General features: G+C 56.0%; 1 protein-coding gene across 4 annotated transcripts in view; it reads right to left on the minus strand.

Moving 5' to 3' along the window:
• The window catches only part of SYT7 (synaptotagmin 7), a 58,221-nt gene extending 53,982 nt beyond the window's left edge, over positions 1-4,239 (minus strand). For all 4 annotated transcript variants that reach the window (XM_049779628.1, XM_049779626.1, XM_049779627.1 and 1 more), the window contains exon 1: positions 3,887-4,239. In XM_049779628.1, the coding sequence (XP_049635585.1) occupies positions 3,887-3,917 (31 nt within the window). In that variant the 5' untranslated portion in view covers positions 3,918-4,239. The remainder of the gene's footprint in view (positions 1-3,886) is intronic.
• Between the last annotated feature and the right edge of the window lie 7,189 nt (positions 4,240-11,428).

Here is an 11,428-nt window from a genome sequence, read left to right on the forward strand (position 1 = left end):
CCAGGCTGACCGGACATCCAGAGGGTCAAGGATGCCCATGGCTATGGAACTGGCACTGTCTACCTGGCACCACTGACCGGGGTTCCCTGGCAAAGGGGCTGAGATTGGCAAGAGCTGGCTCGGGCACTTGGCCAGTCCAGGGACCGCCCCAGAAGACAGGTCTGACCTGCTGACCTGGCCACAGCCACATGTGTCACCTGCTGGGCACTGCCCACAACACTGGGGACCTGCCTGGCTCCTGCTTCTCCTCCCACCCCGCCCCTCACCCTCCTCCTCTTCCCGCTGTTCCAGCCTTACGCCCCTGGGGAAGCAGTTATTGAAAATGGTCCATCAGATTCAATAAGGATTCAGAGTCCCCAGGAGGATGGGGAGGGGGAAGGGAAAGAGAGGTAGGGGGTGGGAAGCCCACCCACTGTCCCCCCTTTCTTCAGAACTGCCCACATAAGGCTGCCGGAGAAGGAACAGCCTGAGCGAGCCCCTGGAGGGCACTTCTGTGCCTCTTGGCAAGTGCGTGGGGTCTGCCTCTGCTTGCCTGACTTCCATCTATTCACGGACACCCCCCAACTCTGACTTCTCAGGGTGACAGTGCCCCAGCCCCCCCCCCAGATCTTGCATTGTCAGCCCATGGGTCAAGCTGACCCCACAAGACCATCTCACAGCATTAGGGTCTTGTCTCCTGGGTAACACATTTCGGGGGGCACTGGCCAGGCCCCTTCAAGGGCTTAGTGCCCCCTAGCCAGGGCCTTCTGTCTAGACCCCCGAAGAAACCCAAGGGACCAGCCAGGGGGGCTGGATTTGCTATAGCATGAATGGGGGAGGAGGGGAGAGCTGAACTGGTCTCCACTAGACTTTCAAGTGCCCTGTCCCTAAGCGGCCATTCCTCCCAGCTCACCCTTCATCTGCCCTCTCTTCCATGACTCCCCCCAATTCCTGCCCCACAAGATCCAGGGGCCTCTGCCCAGAACATGAGCCTGATGCATGATCTCTGTGTCTGTGGGGGCCCTGGGAGGACAGATCTAGGCACCTGGATTTGCTGGACACTGTCTCCCCAATGATGTTCTCCGGGACAGCATCCCCAGGGCCAAGCTCCCTGACAGGAGACACAAGCTTCCTACACTGCCACCCAGGGGACAGGGATAAGTCAGCCAGGAGGGTTGGAGGGCCTGGATCGCCTTCCAGAGCCTATCCCGTGGACTCCAGGCAGACTCGGGACATGGGCCTCGGCTTCCTGGCTCAGCGCTCCCCACAAGGTCACCTCTCCCTCCCTGCCTGCCGTCTGCCCACTGCAACGCTGACCCCTGCAGGCCTGCCGAGGCTCTGCCCGCCTGCCCAGGCACAGGATGGCGGGACACTGGGAGGCCTGGGCAGGCCAGCCTAAGGTTGGCCTATGGCTGAGGGCAAGCTGAAGGAGGTATCTGTGGTGGGTAGTAGGCAGCCTGACACAGTCTTTTAGGGAGAAGACATGCAGATGGGGGAGACAGGCAGAGTTGGAGCCAGAGTTCTTGGGGCTGTGAGAAAGAGGGCTGGCCTTTTCCCATGCATGGTCCCCTGCTTCTGCCCAGAAAAACCGTGGAGAGGACAGCCAGAAAGCCTGGGGTTTGAGTGGTGAAGGGATGACATGACTCTCAAGGGAAGCATTGGAGACATGTGGCATGGCTGAGAGAGGCAGGGGGCACTCCTGAGACCCTCAAGGAGCAAGACTGGGACACGGTGGGGAGAGGGGGACCAGGCGAGGACAGCAGATGAGAACTGTCATCAAAGATCAAGTCACAGGTGTTCCTAGGGGTGGGGCGGGAGGATCCAGATGGAAAAGATATGAACCCCTGGGGTACTGTAGGGGAACTGATTTAGTCCTCATTCCCCTACCAGCCAAAGGGGTGATGAGCAGAGAAATGGGGGGGGGGGTCACAGCCTTGGCAGAGGGAGTAGAGTTTAAGGGGCCTGTAGTGAGCTGGACATAAGGTTTGCTCAGGAACTAACAAGATGAGAGGGGGCAAGAGGGGTCCTTGAGGTTCTCAGAGCCTCCAGAGATGCAGGAACTCACCCAGAGTCTACCCTGGGGAGTTTCCAACCTGGTCCCCAACCCACTCTGAGAGAAGTTTCCAGCTGGCTCAGGCCAGAGTTTGAACTGCACCTGACTTGAACCTAGCTGACCCTGCACTTGAAGCTACAGTGTGGCAGGGCTGCACTCACAAACTGAGCACCCTCCCCCAGGAGCAGGATCAGAGGATGAAGGGGGGGTGGTATTCCTGGCCCTGTGCCTGGCAAGTGGAACTGGCACCTGGGAGAGGGCAGAGGTGCTTGGAGGAGTGAGGTGTGGGAAGAGAGAGGAGAGGATGTGGGGTCCTAGACCTGGACTAATTAGCTGAGGGGGTGGGGGAGGCTGACTGTCTAGGGGGTAATAGAGTGCTCACTGTACCCCCAAAGTGGGGACTTACACAAGTGACAGCTAAGAGCAAGGAGGGACCAGGAGCGAACAGCCCCGAATGCAGTAGCCAGCATCAGAACTAAAGGGGTCCCCAAAGGCCAAGTCCTCTCAACCACCCCCTATAGGACCAGCAAACTATAGGCGGCAGACTCTGCTAGAGAGAGGGGAGACAATCTTTATGTCTTTGAATCCAAGAACTGGGGGGAGGGGGCATGCCTAGGAGCCTGGAGCTCTCAGGTTCCAGTGGACGATGATGAAAGGAGGTGACGGCACTTCTCTGGGGGTCTCAGAGCGCCCCCAGCACCCCTACTCCCAGGAAGAGGGCAGCAGTGAGCTGGGGGTGGGGGGAATCTCCTCCCGCCAGCGCCAGCGGGGTGGGGTGTGCTGTTTGCAGCAGCTGCGGTGGGGAGAGAAAAAAGCCCCAAGTGCAGACCCTGGCAGGCAAAGAAGGGGCAGAGTGGGTGCGGTGGGCGGTGGGCGACTGGCCTAGGGTGGGGCTCCCCCAGGTGGGCACAGAGGCAGCCAGGGCAGTTGCTCCAAGGGGACCAGCCTACAGGTGGGCACTGCGTGAGGAGGTGGTGGCTCAGGGAGGAAAAGGCAAGGCCATTTCCCCGGGAAAGAGGAAGCACTCGGAGGCTTGGCTTGGCTTCCCGGACACAGTCCGGACGGACAACGGACAGTCGGACGCAGCCAAGGAGCAGAACAGACCAGACGAGACACGGGCCACTCCCAAAGCCCCAGCTGGGCTGCAGGGTGGTGGTGGTGGTGGTGGGTAGGTGGGAATCCTCCCCAGGGATCATGGTCCCTCCCCATCCTCCCTCCAGGGCCAGAGTGAGTTTTGGGGTTCTCCGCATCGCCCCTCTGCAAACCTGGAGCGCATATTTTTCTCGGCATCTCCCAGATCATCTCTGCCCTCTTTCTCTTCAGGTACTCCTTCCTCCATCCTATCCTCCCTGGTGCCTGCGACTCACCCCCCACCCAGAGCAAACAGCACCCTCCCTTCCACGTCTGGACCCCCCTTAAAGATGCCCAAAGATGCCCCCACGGTGGCACCCTCTCGATTCACAGTTGGCACCGGCCGCCCGCTGTCACTCCACACTCCCTGGGTGCCCACAACCTTGGCCCGGAGAGCTGGAGCTGCTCAGGGCTTCTTGCCCCTAGATTGCCCCTGGAGCTGGCACCTTGGAGGAGAAGAGGGGGGCAGATACCTTGGAGGTGCTGAGGTGCCTAGAGGGCATTGCCCAGCTCCTATAGGAGAGGGTCCCTTCAGGGCTGTTGTGTGTGTGTGTCCTTGGGTGTGTGTGTGTGTGTGTATTGGGGAGGGAGGTCCTTGTAGGGGACACTGCAGGGGTCTAGGGTTGGAGCCCTGGGGGGGGATCTGCATAGCCAAGCACCCCTATTTCTTTTGGGGGTGCCCCCCATAAGCAAGCAAGCAAGCCAGCCAAACCCGCTGCTTACCTGGGCTGGCCGCCTCCGGGTCCCGGTACATGGTCCCCCCCTAGTCGCCGGCTGGCTCCCTCTCCCTCCGGGCTGCTCAGAGCCGCCCGGGGCGCGTTGCTCCGCCGCCGCTGCAGGACATGGGTCCGACCGGGAGACCCCCGGGGGCGGGTCCGAGGCGGAGGTGGGGGGCCGTGCGGGCTGGGCTGCACCGAGCCGAGCTGAGCCGAGCCAGCCGGGGAGCCAGCCAGCCAGCCAGCCAGCCGGGGAGCGGGGGCCGCCCGCCCAGCCGAGCCGCCTCCCTCCGGCCTGCAACGCGCGCCGTGTGTGTGTGTGTCTGTGTGTGTCTATGTGTGTGTGTGTGTCTGTGTGTAAGTGTGAACGTGTGTGAGCGCGCCCCGGGCACCGCCGATCGCTGCTGCCCGCTGTCGACCGCGCCCCGCTATTGCAGCGCCCCAACCCCCGCGCCCCGGAGCCGCCCCGTTGGGCACACACACACCGCCGCCTGTGCCCCCCGTTGGAAGGGCACGGCCTGGCAGGACCGGGGTGCGGTGGGGTGGGGTGGGACTGGCTGAGCCCCAAGCAGCGCCCCCCCTCCCAGCAGTTCGTCCTGGTAGGCTGCGCCTGGTGGGCAGCGATCGCCCCAATTTCCCCGGCCCGCCTGGCCCGCCGCGTCCCGCTTGCCCGCCCGCCCGCTCCGTGCCCAGGTTGCCCTTTGATCCGTTCCCGAAAGGCGCGGCGATCCGCTCCTGGTTTTCCGCACAGCCCGGGCTCCTGGGCGTTAGCTCGGGGGCTCGGCTCCGCCGCGGACCCGGGAGACGGGCTGGTGAGTGAGGAATTCTGGAGCGGATTTTATGGAGCGGATTCATTCAGGCCCAGTCCCGCTCGCCATCCCCGAGGCCATCTCTCTCTGTCTCTCTTTGTCACTCCGTCTCTCTCTGTTTCTGTCTCTGTCTCTCTGTGTCTGTCTGTCTGTCTCTCTCTCCTCCCACCCCCAAGAGTCCCCCCAGAAAGGTCCACCTGGAGGGGCTCAGCTTCCTACGTTGTCAGAGCTGCACTTGGGGGCAAATCTTGCCTGCTGGGCCTCAGTTTCCCCCTTCTCTCTCTCTGTCTCTCTCTCTGTCTCTGTCTCTCTCTGTCTCTATCTCTCTGTCTCTGTCTGTCTCTCTGTCTCTGTCTGTCTCTCTCTGTCTCTGTCTCTTTCTCTGTCTCTCTCTCTCTCTCTCTCTGGCTGGCCACATCACTCACCAAAGAGCCAAAACCGATGGGCTTCACCTCACTTCCTCCTTCCACTGACAGGCTCCTCCATCGCTCCCACCCCTAGGAAACCCTTTTATCCCCTTTTGGGGAACCCTTCTGTGAGCTCAGCATAGTTCGAATGCCCTCCTGGACTATTCTCTGCCCCCGTTGGAACCCATTGGTTCTGGGGCTCTTCTCCCACACCTCCAAGTGAAAGCCTGGAACCACTGGTGATTGTGGAAGACAAGACTAGACCTCCCACCCTGCATAACCCTCCGCAGGCCTATTCTGGGACACCCCCAGCAATGTACCCAACAGCACAAACACAACATGTATGAGATGCACAATGTGAGAGGGCACAGCCCCCTTCTGCCTCTTCTTGCACTGAGTAGGCAGAAGGGCAGGATAAAGATCCCCCCAAACCACACCCTCCCACCCTCACACACCCACATGCCCCCCTGCCCTGCCAGCATCCTGCCCGCCTTCCCCCTGGGAATGCAGTGGGAAGGAGACGTGGGTGGCAGAGTTAAGGACGCGTCCACCCACCCAGAAAACCCATTGCCCTGACTTCATACAGCTCAGCTGGCACCCGGCCACACCCCACCTTCCCACAGTACTGGGGGGAGCCCTGCACCCACAGAACAAATCCCTGTCTCAGCTGTCCCCAGGACACAGACACACGCAAACACACGGCCAGGCTCAAGCCATGCATCTGGACACACATGCAGAGAACCTCCACCTGAGCATCACTGAGTACATGCATCCACAAATACTCAAGGAGTCTGTTTCACACACACACACACACACACACACACACACACACACACACACACACACCTCCACCCACAGCTTTTCCGGTTGAGAAACAGATAAGGAAATTCCCCCCCAAGCAAGCCTCCATGAATACAGCTCAGTAAAGAACAGATTTCTTTGGATTGAATGTTCCAATTAAAAATGGAAAGAAATGAAGGAACCCATTCATCCCTCAGTGGCCAGAAAGCTCAGTGCTCATGGCCCGGTACTGGGCCTTGATTCTTTCACACACCCTCGACACACACATTCTAGATACCTAGAACTGAGCCATGCAGCCCTTTTCAGCAAACCCCAGAAAACCGAGTCCACAGAGCCCCTTGGGGTCTCCAGACTTGGCTGTTTCCACCCCTCTCCTGGCCCTAGGAAAAAACAAATGTGTAACCCTCCCACTCTGCCCCAACGATCACAAGGACCCCCTGGATGTCAACTTCTGCCATCAATGGGCCCCTGGTTCCTAGGTCAGGAATTTCCCCCACTAATACCCCTTAAAAAGTCAGAGGGACCAAGGAGGGTTCATCTGTGCAAATCAATTGTCTATGTAAGCAGGGTTCGAGTGGGAGTTGGTGGAACCAAAACACCCCTCAATGACAGATGGTGGAGGTCTTGAGAGCAGAGAACTTTCCCAGTGATGTAAATTCTGCAGAGCTAACAGCCAGGCAGCTGCCAAGGGCAACCAGAAAGAGTTCCCAAGCCCCTCAGACACACTACCCTAAGCCCCAGGAATAAAGTTTGGAAACCGAGACACTGTTAGCATCAGTGGGTGGTTTCAAATTTTTCCTTGCTGGTGGGTCAGAGAGATAGGACTGGGGTTAAGGCACTTGCCTGCCACCCCACAGACCCCAACTGGAATCCTCAGTACCACATATGGTCACCCCGCACCACATACGGTCCCCCCAAGCACCTTCAGGGCAGGAGTCACTCACACCCAGAACCAGGAGTAGCCCTTGAGCACTACCAACTGTGCTCCTTACTTCTCTCCCTACCACCAATTTTTTGGATCCAAGAAAAGCTTTGTGGTCCCATCTTTGGGTCTCTCTCAGTCACTTTGTAGGGGGGGTATAATCCAAGGGATGGGGGGAGATAGAGAATACAGATTTAGGGCGCTCTGCCATCTTTAGCTGCGTGGGGACAGATTTTGAGCTCTCTGGGCCTCCGTTTCCTCCTCCATCCAATGCAGGAACTCATCTCACCTGTTTGGGTTATAAAGGTTTAATGAGCTGAGAGGATGAAAGCCTTGCAAAACAGAGCTGGGAGCAGAGAACTTAGAGTCTTGATGGGCCTTGGGTGCCTTTGCGGTTCTTTGTTTACACTTAGCACAGGCCACACATGCCCTGGTGTTGCCTGTCTAGAAAGTTCTTCCAAACAGCTAACCCGGAATCAATCTGCTGGCGGCTCAGGAAAACAACCACACCCAGTTCCCGGCTCCCACGCGGCCCCACAGCACCCGGCAGAGCTGAGGCTACTGGAGCAGGGAGGTCCCTGGAGAAAGACCAGGCAGTGAGGTGGGCCCCGGGTTCCATGAGGTGGCAGAGAAAATGCAGGCAGCCCAGGCTCCCTGTGGATCGCCCCATGGCCTGCTGCCGACCCCTCAGGCCTGTTTCCCATCTGGTGCAGGTGGCACTGAAGCTGGGGTGTCCTGGGCCAGCAACAGCAGGGACAGAAAGCAGGCAGGATCTGTCCCTCTGCGGGCCTGCACACTTCTGACTGCGCAGGGCCCCTGAGGCCTGGGCTTGGTTGCTAGGCCACGGTGAGAGGCTGGGTTCCCTCTGGCCCCTACCTGGCCTGCTCTTTGCCACTGCCCCCCTCTCTGCATACACAAGCCTGCACCACCACCCCCCACCCCGCCTCTTGGCCAGGGGCTGAATTATTAATAAAAATGCTGAGGAAGCCGATCATGCCGCCCTTGTGACAGAACAAACACTCGCTCCACGCCACGCTTCATGCGCCTTGACCGAGCATTTCCACACCTACCCAGGAGACTTCGTTGCCCTGCAGGGCCATGGCAGGGCCCACTGGGGTGCCCGCTGGAAGACAGGATCTGATTGCTGCCCCATATCTGCCTGCTCGGGATCTTTCTCTTCTGCAGAGGCCTAGAGCCCTAGAGCAGGAGGGAGAAGGGGAAGCAGCAGCCCCAGAAATGTGGGGGCTCTGGGCACTCTCAGAAGGCAGTGCACTCTCAGCCCTCCCTGCACCTGCTGTGGGATGGGTCCCAGGAACCAGAGTGTCTGCGTGTTTCTTGTTAGCTTTTGGGCTGCTGGGACGGCCTGAGAGCAAAGAGGCAGGGGTCTGCCTGCAGCATCTAGCGAGAAAGCCTGTTCTTCTCGGTCATTCTCCCTCTGGGATTCAGGGACACAGGAAATCATAATCAGGGAACCACCGAAAAATGTAAGGACAGCCGGGGAGAGAGTGGGCATTGAATATGCCCCCCCACCCCCAGCACCAATGACCCAGCTTCAAGCTCACTTTGTGTCCCCCCTGCAGTCCTCAGGCCATGCTATAGGACAGGGCCAGAGATATCTTCCTGCAGAACCCCTTCCTCATCCTTATCTTCACCCCATGCCCAGGTTTGTTTGGGGGGGGGTGCGAGGAGGAGCTGCAACTGAGCAAACCAGGGTTGGCAGCACACAAGGCAAATAAATGATCTCTTTTGGGCCTCTCCCAACACTTCTGTTCCCCATAACCTGCTCCTCCAGATTCAGGCCCCCCCCCCCATCTTTCTCTCTGTCTCCTTGGTCCCTCCCCTGGCTCTTGCTTGGTCTAGTTTCCCAGGTCCCAAAGATGATGGTTGGTCCCCACCCTTTTCTCCTGGCTGGCTGGTCTCTGGCCCACCCAGACTGTACCAGCTGTAGCCCAATTCATTCTTTTTCTTTCTTTCTTTCTTTCTTTCTTTCTTTCTTTCTTTCTTTCTTTCTTTCTTCTTTCTTTCTTTCTTTCTTTCTTTCTTTCTTTCTTTCCTTTCTTCTTTCTACTTTCTCTTTCTTTTCTGTCTTTTTCTTTCTCTCTTTATTTCCTCCTTTCTTCCCTCCCTCCTTCCCTCTTTCCTTCCTTTCTTCCCTCCCTCCCTTCCTTCTTCCTTTCCTCCTTCTCTCCTTCCTTCCTTCCTTCTTTCTTTTCATTCTTTCTCTTTTCTTTTTCTTCTTTTTTTTCTTCCTCTTTCTTTCTTTGTTTCTTTCTTCTTTCTTGGTCTGCTCACAGAAATTACTCCTGGCAGGTTGGTTATGCCTTTCTCTCTTATGTCTTTTCTTTTTCTTTCATTCTTTCTTTCTTTCTTTCTTTCTTTCTTTCTTTCTTTCTTTCTTTCTTTCTTTCTTTCTTTCTTTCTTTCTTTCTTTCTTTCTTTCTTTCTTTCTTTCTTTCTTTCTTTCCTTTCTTCTTTCTACTTTCTTTCTTTTCTTTGGTTTTTGAGCCACACCTAGAATCACTCCTGGCACAACTGGGAGACTGAAACTGAATGGATGCGGGGTACCAAACCCTCTCAAAGCATGCAAGGCAACCCTTGCCTGCTGTACTGTCTTTCCAGTCCTGCAGCCCAATTCTTTTCGTTTTTTTATCTGGGGTTGATCACTGTGGCCCAATTCTTTTTTCTTTTTTTTTTTTTATTTGGTTTTTGGATTTTGGGTCTCACCTGGCAATGCTCAGGGGTTACTCCTGGCTCAGTGCTCAGAAATCACTCCTGGTAGGCACGGGGAATCATATGGAATGCCAGGATTCAAAGCACCATCCATCCTAGATTGGCTGTATGCAAGGCAAACATCCTTACCACTGTACTATCTCTCTGGCCCAATTCTAGACCACAGTCTGTTTTAAAACACCCCATCTTCTCTCTGTCTGGCAACTTGAGAACCCTGAGATGGGCTGAGAGGCCCCTTGTCAGGTTGTACCCTGGGCAACATCTTGCTTTGAGATCACAAACTTGGTTGTGACCTGGGACCTATCATTCAATCCTTCTGAGCCTCAGTTTACCCTTCTGTACCATAAGCATGTCAGTTTTGAATCTTGATTTGTCTTGGACTTGTAACAGAACAAACAAACCCAGGGAACCAACTTCCACACAAAAACACACATTCAACCACAACATGTGCCTATTAATGGGCACAAAAGAGGGCTAAGGCTCCAATAAAAATCCTTGGCCCCGGGCCTGGAGGACTGTCTCAAGGGGCTTGAGGGCACTCGGGATGCCCACATTTGCTCTGCGCCACTGAATGATCCCCAAGCACAGCTAGCAGTGACTCCTGAGCATAGAGCCAGAAATAGTCCCAAGCTCTGCTGGATGGAACGCCCCTCATTGCCCACCCCTAAAAGTCAATCAATCAATTCCTGACCCAGAGGCCTGGGGGGGGGGGGGGCAGGGCGGAGGTGGCTCAGCTCTGAACATTTGAGCCCAGCTTGGCCTTGTGTATAATGAGGGAGGAGGGAAAGAATCTATTCTACCAGGGCTCACTCTCTCCCTCTCCCTCTCCCCACTCCCTCTCTCTCTTTCTCTCTCTCTCTCTCTCTCTCTCTCTCTCTCTCTCTCTCTCTCTCTCTCTCTCTCTCTCTCTCTCACACACACACACACACACACACACACACACTCTTTTTTCTTTTGCTTTTTTTTCACTCTCTCTGTCCTGTCTCTTCCATTCTCTCTCCTTTCTCCCCTCTCTTCCTTTCTGTCTTCTTTTTTTTTTTTTTTTTTTTTTTTTTTTTTTTTTTTTTTTTTTGGTTTTTGGGCCACACCCGGTAATGCTCAGGGGTTACTCCTGGCTATGCGCTCAGAAGTTGCTCCTGGCTTGGGGGACCATATGGGACGCCGGGGGATCGAACCGCGGTCCGTCCTAGGCTAGCGCAGGTAAGGCAGGCACCTTACCTCCAGCGCCACCGCCCGGCCCCCCTTTCTGTCTTCTTTCTCTTTTTCTCTCCTCTCTTCTCTCTTCCTCTCTCTGTTTCACTCTCTTCCTTTCTCTCTTCTCTCTCTTTCTCTCCTTTCTCTCTCCTCTCCTCTTTCTTCCTCTCTACCTTTCTCCCTTCTCTCTCTTCCTCTCTCTCTTCCTGTTTCACTCTCCCTTTCTCTCTTTTTCTCTTCTTTCTTTCTCTTCTCTCTCTTTTCACTCTCTCTTCCTCTCTTCTCTCTCATTTCTCTTCTCTCTTCTCTCTCTTCCTTACACTTTTTTCTCTTCTCTCTCTTCTCTCTTCCTCTTCTCTCTCTTCCTTATTCTCTTTTTCTCTTCTCTCTCTTCTCTCTTCACTCCTCTCTCTCCTCTCTCTTTCTCTCTCCTCTCTCTCTTCCCCCCATCCCCCGCTAGCTCTCTCTTTCTCTCTCTGCCTATGGCCAGCGCAGCTCATTTTCAATCGCTGGTGGAGCCTATTGAACAGGCTTCATCTGGCTTTCATGGTATTTAAAGGTCCTTTGACCAACCGCTTTTTGATCTTCTGCTGATGGAACCGAGCCGAGGCTCTTTCGCAGACCCCCACGTACTAGCGCCTCGGAGTCTTTTGATATCAGACACATCTTCCGTGGCATGTTCAAAG

The sequence above is a fragment of the Suncus etruscus genome, chromosome 9, assembly GCF_024139225.1.
Source record: "Suncus etruscus isolate mSunEtr1 chromosome 9, mSunEtr1.pri.cur, whole genome shotgun sequence".
Classification (NCBI taxonomy): domain Eukaryota; kingdom Metazoa; phylum Chordata; class Mammalia; order Eulipotyphla; family Soricidae; genus Suncus; species Suncus etruscus.